Genomic DNA, 14,920 nt, shown 5'->3' on the forward strand with positions numbered 1-14,920 from the left:
AAATCTGACTGGTAATACTGTAGTTTACACTCTCTGAAGGCAGGGATATTAAGCTAACTCTAAAGACAACCCAGATAAAGAAACAGTTGGATATGTTTCATATAAGCATGAACAAAAAACACAGATTACATGATCAGCTAAGCCTGCTCATTTTAACCCAGCGCATGCTTTGTTCCTGCAGGATTAAGGGAGAAGAGTATCTGTAACTCACAACATGCCCCACCTTTCAGAGGAATTTACTGCGAAATTGGTACGTCTTACTCCTTTTCGTAGGAAATCCTTTTTATTCTAGAATACCAGTCTGCACTCTCACTTCCTAAACTCCTTTCATGATGTGATATTAAATGGTTTAAACCTAATTCCCTCAAAAACATGCACTTTATGCAGTGTATTATGTATTGATCTAATTTCATATAGTAAAATTTTTTTAAAAAATTACATTTGCTTTCACTGGATAGATTTTATCTATGAAAGGAACTACTTCTTTCTCTGAACTGATCATGCCTATGATCTCCAGATCTTCTGTGAAGTCCAGTTTAGCAATTCCTTCAAAACACTTCTTTAAATGTGGTTGTACTCGAAGTGGATCCTTTGTTTCAGACAGGATTTCAAGCAGCTCATCATTAGACAGGAAAAAGAACCTGCCAGAAAAATACAATTATTTTCCTATCATGAAAATTGCCATTAATAATCTACTCATACAATTGGTTTTATTGTTGCTTAAGATACTAGTGTATCAGAGAGGAAATTATTATCTCAAATCCCTTTCCTTAAGCAATTTTTAACATTATAAAACTCATCACATCTGTTTTTTCAGAATTTCAATGTGATCATCTTTTTATGGAAAGGATGAATAAGGGTTTTCAAACTCAGGCAAGAAAGACCGGATGGCACCAGCCAGCCATTAAGTACCCTGTAAAAACCCTGAATCCTGCTCCTTGTGATCATGTACAGCTCCCACGGATTACACACCTCTAAAGAGGGTGGGGCGGGGACATAATTGCATATCAGCCATGGGAAGGTAGCAAGCTCCTTCAAAAATACCCTGTAAGTAATAATGCCTTTCCCAATCAAAGTTTACATTGTGATAGACAGATTGTGCCTCCCCATCCCCACCTCTTCTGGCGTTTCACAACTGAGGAAAATGAGTTATGTCTGGAGATGAGAACAGCTTTTCATTTTTTGCTGCATGTGACTGTGTCCCACATTTGTTTATAAAATGAGGCTTGTAAGTTCAGTTGAAACGGTTTGAAAGACCTTATGGATTCTTGTTTCTAACTTCGGCCTGTTTAAATAATTTACCTTGGGAAAAATAATCTTTTTGACTCCAAGTAAGTATTCAGCCCCTTCTGAATGTCCTCTAAGAGAGTATTTGCTTCCTGAAGTCTGTCTAACATATTGGGTTGTTCAATTGCAACAAGTACCTTTGCGTCTTTCACCTTTGTAAAAACAAACACAAAGCAGAAACTGCTAAAAATTGCAAGTTTTTCATTAAAGTTTTACATTAAAATTGTTAGCATCAATCATATACTGCAGGAGGCTAAAAAGCTGTAATTCTTCTCTGTAGTGTGCTTTCATTAAATACATTTGCATTATTTGATAGTTTTGCTTTTCAGACTGTCCATGTTACCCACTTGAACTTAATAGACATTAATGAAGGCAACATCAACAAATAAGATCTTTGGCACTTGCCCCTGTGTCTTGAGCTTGCTACATTGTTTTCCACTCTCAAATAAGTTCTGTCAGAGACACAGCAGACAACAATTATTCCCTGTTCTCTCTTTCTGATAACACTCCTCTTCAGAGGAATCTGTTTCAGAACAGGCCTCGTCATTCACAGTCTGAGCTGTTGGACAGGTCTCAACTCCTATTTAGTTACACTGATTATTTCAACACCTTTATCACACAACCACACACACACAGCGTTTTTGAAAAACATCTCAGCTCACACTTCTACTGTCTGGCCTCTTACTCAACTTCTTATTTACAGGGAATTGGACAAGTTACCAAATTGTACTTCCTATCCCCATTATCTTAACCCGACATGCTACCATGACAGTCCATATTCATTAAATTTTTGAACAACCATGATGTCACATATTAGAGAACAACCACATGAAAAAAAATCCACTTAGTTGCTCCAAAAGTGTGTACACCCTGTAAGTCTAATGCAAACTCTCATTGTATCCAGACAAGGCTTTGTACCTTGTCAGTGAAGTCGTAAGCAGATCCTGAAAGCTCAAATCATTCATCTTTCTACCTAATTCTGACCATTTAGCCACAAAAAAGCTAAAAAACTTGGAATTCATGTTGCTTGAGTTACAATTCACCCTTCAACACCTAGCCTTTACAGAAATCTCAATACAATAATGACGTAATCTACAATTTTACTACAATTTGTTGGACTTTAGTAAAGGATTTTCTACTCCATCAATACAAATACTGAACTGCAGAAAAGAACAGTGTATGTGCATGATATTAATAACCATGTTGCCAGATGTGCATAAAAATGCACAATTTATGAAATGTTAGCACTTACCACTTCTGTCATAATGTTTTTCCAGTAGGAATCCACAATCTTAAACTTTCTACCCTCTTCAGGCATTTGAGCTATAATGTCTTCCGAACTAAAAATTGGTTCCAAATACAACCATGTTGCCTGACATTTTAACCAGCTATCTATAATATCTTGCATTAAGCACAGCTTATCTTTCCAAGCCTGCAATTAAAACATTTAGTAGTTAAAAAAATTACAACAAGAAAAAATCAAAAAATATGAACGTGTTCTTTGTTAACAACTCTCTAACATCCTATCATGTCAAAATATCTTGAAGCACTTGGGGAAAGCATAATATGAGACATGCAAGCTCAGTCAAACTGGCTTTTCCTTACCACACATTCAGCTTCGATTGGTTTGATGAAGGGAGAGCCACACACTGTCTGAGTCTTTACAATGTGATCATCCAGCAAAAGCTGGATGTCATCCACTGACGACAGGATATTGGTGTCCTGTGAACACATCACATTTTGGTAAGTCAAATGGCAGTCACTTTATTTCACCACTCATTCAGCTTCCTGTTTCCCCCTTCCCGATGATGTGAAGATTTCAAATGGAATCTCCTCTGGACAGCTCTGTTTCAAAGGTCCAGAGACAGATTGGTTTGTGATAGGAAGCTGGTGCCTTCTGACTCAATATTTTGCACTGTGATTCTTGTTTCTTCTGGGCAAGTTAAAATTTTGCTGCTGTCCAGCTTTCCATACAATACTAGGGAGGTCCTCAAGCTTACAGATTTGTTAGGATGAGTATGTGAGATCACAGGCTGTCCAGATAGTAAAGTCTGCATAGAAAGAGTTATAATAATGGAGACATTTGCCCAGCTGTGGGCTAAGATACAACTTTCCATTGCACCACAATGAATCAGCAGCAACATCCTTTTAGTATTTCTCAATTGGTATTCAGAATCAAAGGAATTCTCTTCAGATACATCTATTGATTTGGTGTTTACTTACAGTATCCCTGTACTTCGCCAAACCAAAGTACACATTGACCCACTCCGATTTCATTTTCTCTATTGATTTCTCTAAGGAATACTCCTTACTTGCAGCTGCTCCAATAGGTTCTATTCTAAATTGAAATGAAACATATCTTTGAAATGTTTTTGTAACATAGCTGAAGAGCAAAAAAAAAAGCAGTTGTAGGTGGAGTTGCATATCAGACTACCTTTCGTAACAATTGGTTAATAATATCATAGACTTTCTTCAAGGAATATTTTTCCACTTTCACCAAGTTAGAGGTATTGATATTAATTGGAAGACAAATACAGACAGAAAATTCTGAATGAGAAAATTAAGTGATTTAGGAATACAACTGGATTTTTATGCCTCTGTGCTACAAGAGCAACTGACAGTTCACACCTTGATAAACATAGCTGATTTTACAGCATGTTCTAACAACACAAAACCCCAAAACAACTAATATTTGGTATCTGAGCTATGAAATACAATGTCTAAAAAATGAGACTAGATTAAACTTCTTACTGTTCAATAAATTTTGAGAGTCCACAGTCCAATATATATTTAAGGTTAGTGTTTTCATCTGGCTTGATCTCACATCCTACAATTTCACTAATCTGAAAAGAAAGTAAGAAATAAATCTATCATCAAGATGTATTTTTGTAAAATACTTTCAAACAGCAATGAAGTATTAGTGCAACACCCTAACTTGCTTTTCTGCCATAAATTATTACTTTAAAAAAGCTTCTGCCTGTGGCATTACAAATTTCAAAACTGGATGTATCATGTCACAGGACAAAAGATATTGGACTGTCAGTTTCTGTGGAAGAATATTTTCCCAGTTAAAGCAGAGTTTAAAGTACCTGCACCCAGTGTCTCTCCTTCATTCCACGATTGCAGGCAATTGACAGGACAGGAAGATGCTGTTTAAATTTATCAAGCTTGAATTTCATGGATTCTGCCATGCGCCTGGGCATAGGCACATCTGGGAAGCTCTTGCAGAGCTTGTACATGGTCCTCCACATATTTCCAACCTCTTCACTAATTTCATCAGCATTCAGCTTCTGAAGAGATCCTGAATACAACAGCATTAAAAAAAAAGCATAGCAGGCACATCAGCACAAGGAGATTCCCAAGGTGGTTTAATTACAGCTATTTTTAATCATTATCCTCTAACTGGACAATTGTGTTACAAAATCAACTGTGTTACAAAAAATTATCATAATGCAAAATCCAAGTCACTAACTCTATTCCACACAGCTTAGCAGCATTTATCCCTTAAAACTATTTTCTCACGACTAATCAACCCTCTCAGCTTCTACTTAACTAACTGCAAATAGCATGTTTCATCAAATGAACATCAAAGCCTCACCATTCATCCAGTCCTCAGATTTGATATGGAAAGTATGCGCTGTTACCCAAAGCTGCTCAAAGGGTTCTTTGGTTGTAATTATAGATTGCAGGAGATGAAATTGAGTCTTCTCCCGCCCAAGCAAATCTTCTTCATAAATAATACCCTTTAAGGGGAAAAAGAAAAGTGTATTATTCCCATCAAAAATTCCTATTGTTGTTTAAACTTTTCAACAGACAATATTGAACACAATTATTTTACATGTCCTAAAGCCAGACAGATCTGTTGATATAGGCCTGTGGATTTTAGCTGCATGAGGTAACGGTGTTTTTGAAAGTTCTCCTGTTTTATCATGGAATCATAGACGTCTTTTCCAACCTAAACCATTCTAAGATCAAGTCCAATGGTTAACTCAGCATTTGTGGGTATCTTTTACTACTCAAATAAATCTAAAAATCCAAATCCATTCTGGAATAAGATAACGTACCATGGAATTCAGTGAAAACAAGGGCCACAAGTTTCCACTGTGAAATCTGAATGTAAGCTCCTCAGTTAGAGAGGCCTGTAGGATTTTTTTTAAACTTGTGATTAGGTTTTTTTCTTTTACAGAATTATCTGGGAGGTCCCACCAAAACAGGTGTTAATTGCTGTGTCTATTCATGGTAAGATATTGTCTTGGTCCAAAAGATTTTACCGTAAAAATCAATGTACAGAGATTTCGATTTTAAAAACGTATTGCCTTCTTTATTTTACAGGTAGGGAGGTGAAGTACCAAGAGATGCTGGCTGAAATGCAGACACTGAAATCACATTGAGTCCTGGGTCTGTGCTTTTGCAATACCAATAGGCCTTTCATAAAACTTGTAATCATTTAATAGGAACTGCAGGCAGAAAAAATATGAAGATCCATATTCCAAGATAATATTTAAATTAATGTATTCATTGAGCTAATTGTCATGCCATTTCAATTGTGTGGATACACCTCATGTATTAAGAAGCTTAGGCTTAATTAGTTGTTCTGATCTACCTATATGAGCATATCAGTGCTGTTAACTCACACTAATTAAATATACTAGATGCCTTTGAATCAGATTAATAGTGTTGATGTGTAGGACTACCAATTTATTTAAATTCTAAACTCATTTAATTGATTCCACTTTTTCTTTTGAGTGGGACTTAAGTAAAATCTTGACCCTTATGGCTCCACATATGGAGAAATCTCATTGTCTCACTGTGATTTAGAAGATTAATTAAGCCTCACAATGTCTGTGAGATCTCTCAAAGACAACCCTTCTCATTTCCCAGCAGAGTCACAGCTCAGACAAATTGTTCAACTTAGGATGATACAGTAAATTGGATGGAGAGCCCAGAATAAAATCTAGAAATCTTGATCTTCAGTTTGTTTCTTAGGATACGAAATTCCTGTTATGTGTTAAAATGTATATTTAATGCCTATCAGCATTAAATGGAAAATATACAGTTGAAAAACATTTGGGTTTAATTTGAGAGCAAGAAGAGGGATTGAAAACACAGCTCCTGTGCACAAACCATGATTCAGGGAAAATGCCAGCTTCCTTACATTCTGCCTCTGCCAACTGTGTCAGAATTGTTTTCTGTGGATAGCATCTTGGTACTACTGACTGCTTGGAAACAGTGAAGTTCAGTATTTCCATTTTTTTTAACTCCCTGTTTTTTTTTTCCCCAAAATTTTCTCTTCAACTCAGTAGTTGGGACAAATAAACACACAGGCACACGAAGGTATTTGCCACATCTTTGTGAATTTGGAAATTTTAAAGCCATCCTATCAATATATGGTCAGAACTCTGAAAATAAAACTGGGGCAGGAACCAAACTTTTGCTCATCCAGCACATTGTAAGCCATTCCATACTTAATGAATAAATACTAACCTCAAATTCTGTTAGTGCATCATCTATATTCTTATTTAACACTTTGAAAGTCTCAACATTCTTCCTCAATTCTTCCATGGTCACAATATCCCCCCGCTTTTTGTAGCTTTCTACTTCCTTATAATAACCTTCAAGAGTTTCCTTAAACTGAGTGCACCTAAGAAAAAGATAGCTAAGGTAATATGATGTTGTGTTTCATTCCTTTTCAGGTTTCAATTAATGCATTAATTACAACAGGCACTGTCACATGAAATCTGATCTCAATACTAGTGTAAACACAGATGCCAGTGAAAGCTCACCGATCAGTTCTATCAATACTATGACGTTCACAGGATTAAAATTCAAGGCTCATTTTCAAACCTCACAATTGATTCACTTTACTTATATCTCTTACCTCTACTACCTGGAGAAAATAAAGGAAGAGTGAAACAATGTAACAAAACTATGTGTACTGCTGTACTAATCAATATAACAACATAAATTATGAATATTCTGGACCAATCCTCCATTCCTCCTTTCAGATCTATTTAAGTATAGGGATGCTCAAATCCACCCTCATCAATAGTATTTTTCAGAAATCTCCACAAAACTACAAGCTGGATTTATTCCTTACTTTCTCAGGTTTCTTCTGAGTTTTCCTTCTTTGAAATTATCTCCCTCCTACTCATAGTGAGATTTTTCTTTTCTTTAAAAAGTGAAAAAAAATTACTTAACACCATACCTTTCCAACAATGCCCTCTCCACCTGAATCCTCCTCTCAGTCAACAGATTTTTACTGCTTTCAAATACTTTCTTTATCTCATCAAGCCAATGGAAAGCTCTGCTGTTCAGGTTTATGTCATCATCTAAAATAAAAAAATATAGTCACCTTTAAGAAAATACCTTTTAATCAATGACTTAATAGAATGGTTATTATGTAATAAATTGGCTACTAACAAGCAAAATAGTTAAATCATGTTTAGGAATAACTAACGAAACTGGCGGCCAGATTATCTTTACTGCAAAGAAACTCTTCCCCTCAAACAAGTCTGACTGACAGCAAAACAGTAATATCAAGTTAAGAATGTGAAATTCTCTAAATAAGATGTCAGCTAGGCAGAGACAGTTAGTAAGAACAGTTATTCCAGTATATCAATTCCATTCAACTACGCACAGAGATATCACTCCTAACTAAATATATGTTATACCTACATAAGATGGATAAATATCTAAACCATTTCTAGTCCTCAATCTGTAAATGCTGACTTATTCACAAAAGCTAGAGCATCACAGCTACAGGATGAGCACACATTTCCATCTTCATATTTGTCTGTTTGTTCAGTGCATTTAGGTCATTATAACTAATATAGGGCACATGCTTATTAGCTCAGCTACAGAGAAAACGTAATTATGAAATACTGCAATTGCAAACACTCCAGTCCAAAATGTAACAGAAAATTGTCCTGCCTTCCATAGGCATCCTAATTTTTATCATAAATGAAGTCTAATAAACACGACATATCCTTGTTATTCCTCCCACTGTCTGATCCAAGAGTGTGTTCTGCTTAAGGAAACAGTATCGTCCTGACACTAAAATAGGTTTGCATTCATTTAACTGCCTTTCCTTTTTAGGTGCAGCAAATAACAGACTGCATCTATGAATTACATTTTCGCTTTGAATAAAAATGCAAACTATGAGTAACTTCTACAGATGTATCTTCAGTCTTAGAGAACAGCCTTTATATTAACTAAGAACAGCAAACCATGACAGCAAAACAATTTAAGTCCTATTCTGATCCAATCCTCAGGTGCAAGCATGCAATTTCTCACACTTTCTGCATGCTGTCATAGAGCCTTTGGCATGTGGTGTTTTGGATGGCTTTTATCTGGAGAATTTTTATTTAATAACAGAGGTGCAACATCATTTGGCCAGATTACATACCATTGACCTGATAATACCTAAAACACAATAAAAAGCTCTGTCTATGCTGTGTGCCATTCCTCTATCATTCCTTGCTGCACTGGTACATTTTGGCCTCTATTGAATTCTTTTTATTTCCTTTCTGTCTCTTTTGGAACTTTCCATTAGCACCCTAGAAGATGCAACATTTAGGCATGCAGAGCCCATTATCTATATATAAATATTCCCATATGGAAATTTTATATTCTGCAGTTAGACGTACCAGAGAGATAAGCATAGTCCATGAGGACCTGCAGTCTGCGTGCTGCTTTGTCGAGGTCCTTGTTCAGTTTAACAACAGTAACTTCACTGGATTTCTTTAAGAATGCTTCATATTCCACTAATTGTTCAGTGCTCTGAGGCACCTCACTCAGTCTATTTGCAATGAAGTTAAAATCATCACAAATTCTTCAACAAAAAGAGAACAGACATATCACTGGGATTGTAAATTAAGAGAGAGGCAAGACCTGGTAAAATGATTCTGACTTTGAAACTATAATATTTAATTTCTTCATACATTGAATTTTTTTTTTTTTCTGTGAGTTCTAGCCAAACCTCCCTGTTCAGCCAGGCTGCTCTTCTTGCACTCGTCTGGTCAGCACTAAAAAACCCAGCAGATGAATAAAGGTCTCTCACCCACAGCTAAATAGCATCGATCCAGGCAGACAGCAAGAACCATCCATGCAAACAACAGGTACCTTTGATTTAACTGTCTGTTTTCCACCACTTCAAATTCAACCAATGTGTCTTTGAGATTTTGGGTCCGATTGCAGAGTTCCTCATTCAGTTGTAAAGCATCCAGACAGAACATGGCCAGAGGAACAGTGACATCCATAGAAGCAATCTCTCTTTTCAGTTCTGCGAAGCTGTTAATCTTCTAAAAACAGAATATAAAACATCTGTTATCTTTCCTAAAAGCCTATAGCTGAAAAATCTGACACAAATAATGGTTTCCATCCAACAAATTGGATCATTTATTCCAAACAGAAGAAGGAAAACTCATTTTTATCTTTCCAGAGACCTGCTCTTATCCACAGATTCCAGGGCTGAAAGCTTTGCACAGTAATTTGCCCTAGTAGGGAAGACCCCAAGCTGCCTAAGGAAGCATTTAGCCGTATGCTCACTCAGGGATGCGAAGAGAAGAGTAGACAGGGCTGACTGAGGACAAGGCATTCAAAAGACAAGCAAGCTGCAGATTGAGCAAATACTCTGAGCAGCCTTTCTGCTAAGAAAGAACAACAAAACCCACAGAAGAAGGTATAAAGAAACCTCCTCCTACACTTGCACAGCAGCCCTACAGTAAGGGGCTATGTAAATTGAGCACTACCTCATCTTCCCAAGGGCAAAATTAGTGATTTGATCTTTAGGCAGTAAGTTAGGAAGTCGTGTGTGATGTTTTAGCAGCTGTATGGACATGCTGCAGGCGTCAAGAACACATTACCTCGGTTAAAGCATCTAAAGAGGGACTTTTCTCCAAAAATTTTGTGACATCTTGCTTTGATTTGTTGTTCAACAGATTTCTGTACCTCTTGTACACATTTAAATACCTTAAACACAGAAGACCACAAAAACAAACATAAGTTTCTGATACAAAGTTTCTCTGTAGAAAGAAACAAATATACTCGAACTGTCTATTTAGTCAAACAGAGTTATGAAATTGAGGGTTTGGAAGGGCAATGGAGTTACCAGCCAAAACTTACTTCTTTGGACCAAGTATGTTGCTTTCAAAGATCTTTTCAAGTTTGTTTATATACTCTAAAAACAGTGACTCATGTGGTTTGACTGTATTAAGAGTGAGATCACCTCTTCGTAATTTCGGAAACAGAAGTTTCTCTACCTGAAGGAAATCATTAAATCATTACAAATACTGTAACAAGACACAGAATAGAAAAAAAAAAAAAAAAAAAAAGGTTTTCTATTGCCCATTCACCTACCACAATAAAAAAATCATTATTTGGTAAAAACAGTGCAACATGAAAAGGCTCTGACCTATAATTAACACTTGGTTACTCACATAGTTTGCTTGTGAAAACTACATGAAAATCAAACCAGTGCTTTGATATAACTTGAATCTGAGAAATATTTTCTATAACCAAAAGGTTTGCACAGTTCATGACTCACAATCCTCATCTTTATCTTCTATTTGTCAGTCTTCAGCCTAATTCATAGCTTCTTATATTATAGCTTTTATTAATATTGTATTTTGAATGCAGCTATAACTTATCCAGTACCTTTGGGAGTTCCTCAGCACTCTGCAGGATCTTCTGGAAGCAATGACAGATTAGATCCCAACATGCTCCCAAGGGTGGCTCAAAGACAATATCAGGCTCTTTTACACAGAGTTTGACTGTGAGTATCTGAGACAGGAAGAACTGCATTCCTCGATACGGTTCTTCAAAATCATTTCCATCCTCAGGGGAAAGAAGGAAAAATTTACACAGGGAAGTGAGCTATAGGAATAAAAATTTTTAAACTGCTCAAACTCCCCCAATATCCTTACTACACAACACCAATGGGAGCATCTTCCCTGATATTTTATACAAAACCTGATGTTTCAAACAAGATCTTATGGTGGTGACTCCTAAATGAATCTATAAAAGCTAGAATTAAGAAACTGGATTTAAGCTTAATTGCCTTTTCTCTTAAGTAACAGACATCAACCATTAATTTTCATACAAAATAAAATTTCTAAGAAAATTGTGATCTACAATATCTATCAAAAATAAATTCTAGAATCTAGTTTTAATTGCCTTTAATTGTATAATCAGCAAGAACGGCACTACCCCCAAATTGCCTTTATAATAATGGAGTCCTAATCCATGACTAGATTCATAATGTGGATGTTTTAATAAGTAAAAAAAGAACAAAACAAACAACAAAAGTAAAACAAATAGGAGAGCCCACCCAAACCAATCCACAAGACAAAACTAAAACAAAAAAACTAAAATCCCAACCATAAACCACACAATCATGATGCAAAGCTTAGTGGCAAGATTTAGTGCAAGGTATGATAGTAAATTGCATCAAGTGATTGATTCAGTTGATCCTCTGCAATTCTGTATTTAACCCACCACATTTATTCATTTTGTCTTATCAAGGCAGGTTCCGGGTGATTCTATATTTAAAAAACTCATTCCATCAAAGAAGCAACTTTATGATAGCCAAAACAGTGGTAAAAACTCCCACGGTGTAATGGCTATTGCTATAATTCTGTGCATTACTTGAAACAATACAGGGCACTCATTGGGTACAGACAGGGACACCACACACATAAATCACCTCTGCAAAGGATTACACACCTGACTGTGCACACTTTTGTCTTCAAAGGGGATTATTTCTCTGCTTTCAGAGAAATACTGTAACTGGTAAAGACCAAAAAAATTAAACTAAAAAGAAACTAAACAACTAAAATAAATGCACACTCCCTCAAAACTGAACTGAAATCTGCTATAAACTGTTACTTGTAACCCTAGACCTGTCAACTGATCATTCAATCAGCAGTTCTTGACTGTGTAAAAGATCCACTGAGCATACACAAGTCTTTGAAGGATACAGCCATTTTTTATGGAGGCAAGAGCCATTTGGGACATTTTGGCCTTCAAAGAGCACTAGATTTTAAGATATTATGGCTCTATGTATTATCTCCATGTAAGACAGAAAACATACACCTGGCAGCACATACCTTGTGGATCATAAAAAATGCAAGAAGATCTTCTAAGGAGTTAATAACCATCTCACGCAATTGTAACGACATTAGAGCTGCCACAGAACTAAAATAGCTTTCAACTTTCTCAGGGGAATCAGAGTCCCTTTGAGGAGCAAAATGAAGCCACATATTTTTCTGATCTATGAAAATAGATGCACAAGTTGGGATCCACCTACAATGAAATAATATGGAGACAAAGTTTTTAAAGGCTTGTTAGTCTTACTTTGCTCCTTGCAATGAAATCTAAACTCAGAAATTACCCAAAGAACGAGTAAAATCCAAAGGGCTAGAAGAGAATTGATAACTAGATATCAAACAAAACTATACCTTCCAGGACTTAGAGGAAACCTGAGTTTTAAAGCTAAGGATGCTTGTGATAATGGACCACTATGATTAGTTTAAATTCATAGTAATAGACAAAACAATGGTAAATTATATTGTTTTATTGATTATGAAACAATATTCAATTATTAGCATTAAATGAGAAACAAGTTTGGAAGATATCTCAGGCAGCAGAATGCAAACACTTTCTATCATGTGCCTCATATATTCTCTTTCTTAAATTGACTGATTTACATAATTTTAAAAAAAGATTTGCCATCACCATTTTTACAGATATAAAATCCACTCCTCTCATGGTTAGAAACCTTGTGAATTCCAGTCTCCATTTATTCATTGCTTATCACCATTTATTCTTGTACAGGTACTCTGAGGGTTCCAAAGGTTCTGACAGTATCCCAAAATTTATTCCTCTGAGGGCTATTCACCCCTTTGTTTTGGCAGCCTTGTGGCTGGGGCTGGTGTCATCTCCATCTAAAATCTGTTTTAAAAACGGGGCCTTCATGTAAGTCAGCCCCGGAGATATTCTATTAATCTACAGCTACCAGAGCTGGCACTGACTTGTTCTGAAGGATATCACGAGCCTCCCCACAGTGCCTCTGAACAGTGCCCTCAAACTCGGCAGGCAGCAGCGGCAGGTCTGCACAGAGCACCTCTGCAGTGCGAACAAACCGCAGGTGGCTGTACCTAGGGAAGGGAAACACAGAGCACATCCTCATGGAACACTGCTTAAAAACAAAACACCATCCATAAAATATAGTCAGGAAAGCCTCAAGTGTATTACAAACACCAAAAGTGCAAATTCATTTATAAATATCGCTCCATCGCTAAGCTGTCCAACAAGTGCATTTCTGATTTTCTATCAACAAACATAAAGGGTTTCACAACTTTCAGTTGTACTTGCTGTGTTTAAAACTTATTTCTTTGCTAAAATTGCCTTGTCCTTTTCCTAGATCCATTAGTGTATCCAGTCATTAAAGAACATACAGAATGAAACCTACCGCTTCTATTCCATATTAATAAGTAGCTATCCTGACTATTCTGTGGGGGGAAAATAAAGAAATTTCAGCAGCATGGCATATATCACAGTCTGTAACACACAAGCTTAAATTCCTCCAAATGTTTCTTAAATGCAAAAAAGCGCTCAGAATTACTAATTACCACATTTAACTTCCTAAGATTACACATCTCATTTTTCAAATATCCCCAGGGCAAATTTCAACTACAATCATTTGAAAGGTATTCAGTTTTAAGAGTTAATTTTGTTCGCATCAGCAACCAGGATGAGAATTCCAAATCACCAGTTACTTGAGCACTGAAGCTGAATTAATTAAAATTTAAAAGTATAATTTTAATTTTAAAATTATTAAAAATTTATTAAAGTTTATTAACTATTATTTTAATAACATTTTATCTTATTAAAATCATAAATTTAGTGTTTCAATTTAGGCATAGCACCTTTTAAAAAAGGGTATGATCTTTTCACAGCATGTAACACATGTTCATTCAGCAATTGCAGGAAACAATCATTTTATGCTGAAGTTCGTAGAAGCTCATAAAAAAGAACTATTTAGAAAACAAACATATTTTGCCACTTTGTATCTAGTGGCTCCCCCAGGTTCTCTTTAGCATATATAGAGAAGTCAGCAGATCCACTCTCTAACCAAATCATAAAATAAAAACATGTTGAATTTCATTAAGATCCTATGAACAAGCCATCTTACTGAGAAAGCCAGAGCTCTTGCAAAGTGGGCATCAATGAATTCACTATGAACAGATTGCTTTCATTCCAACTTTTTGTTTCTTTGTAAGAGCTGTGCCATGGGACCGGTCCACAGATAATTCTCCGGGGAAAAGGGCGTGGGATGCTTTGAATAGAAAGTCTCTTCCTCTCAGCTGGATCCAACAAGACGTAATCAACTAGAATAAATCATATATATCATGGTTAGACTGCACATATAGCCAAAAGCTACATTCAAAGCCACTGTATCTTCATAGTTCAGGAAACTGTAGAATTTTGCACATTTAAAACTAACACAGTCAAACAGTTATTTGTATATTTTTAGCATAAAATACAGCACAATAACAAAATTTAAAAATTGACTCTAAAAATATTTCAGAAAAAAAAAAAAAAAAAGAGAGAGAGAGAGAATTGATCCTGATTC

At 36.0% G+C, this 14,920-nt stretch overlaps 1 protein-coding gene across 1 annotated transcript in view; it reads right to left on the bottom strand.

The window, feature by feature from the left end:
* DNAH3 (dynein axonemal heavy chain 3) overlaps positions 1 to 14,920 on the bottom strand; it is a 58,158-nt gene that overhangs the window by 36,384 nt on the left and 6,854 nt on the right. Inside the window, exons 8-25 of the mRNA XM_066198550.1 lie at positions 14,480 to 14,675; positions 13,317 to 13,442; positions 12,393 to 12,588; positions 10,942 to 11,121; positions 10,411 to 10,547; positions 10,152 to 10,257; positions 9,409 to 9,587; positions 8,934 to 9,118; positions 7,493 to 7,616; positions 6,772 to 6,928; positions 4,886 to 5,030; positions 4,377 to 4,588; positions 4,039 to 4,130; positions 3,511 to 3,625; positions 2,893 to 3,009; positions 2,540 to 2,719; positions 1,303 to 1,439; positions 440 to 641 (exon numbers count right to left, since the gene is read on the bottom strand). Coding sequence (XP_066054647.1) covers positions 440 to 641; positions 1,303 to 1,439; positions 2,540 to 2,719; positions 2,893 to 3,009; positions 3,511 to 3,625; positions 4,039 to 4,130; positions 4,377 to 4,588; positions 4,886 to 5,030; positions 6,772 to 6,928; positions 7,493 to 7,616; positions 8,934 to 9,118; positions 9,409 to 9,587; positions 10,152 to 10,257; positions 10,411 to 10,547; positions 10,942 to 11,121; positions 12,393 to 12,588; positions 13,317 to 13,442; positions 14,480 to 14,675 — 2,786 coding nt within the window. The remainder of the gene's footprint in view (positions 1 to 439; positions 642 to 1,302; positions 1,440 to 2,539; positions 2,720 to 2,892; positions 3,010 to 3,510; positions 3,626 to 4,038; positions 4,131 to 4,376; positions 4,589 to 4,885; positions 5,031 to 6,771; positions 6,929 to 7,492; positions 7,617 to 8,933; positions 9,119 to 9,408; positions 9,588 to 10,151; positions 10,258 to 10,410; positions 10,548 to 10,941; positions 11,122 to 12,392; positions 12,589 to 13,316; positions 13,443 to 14,479; positions 14,676 to 14,920) is intronic.

The sequence above is a fragment of the Chamaea fasciata genome, unplaced genomic scaffold (genome assembly GCF_029207755.1).
Source record: "Chamaea fasciata isolate MVZ Bird 193981 ecotype frontalis unplaced genomic scaffold, bChaFas1.0.hap1 SCAF_16, whole genome shotgun sequence".
Taxonomy (NCBI): domain Eukaryota; kingdom Metazoa; phylum Chordata; class Aves; order Passeriformes; family Sylviidae; genus Chamaea; species Chamaea fasciata.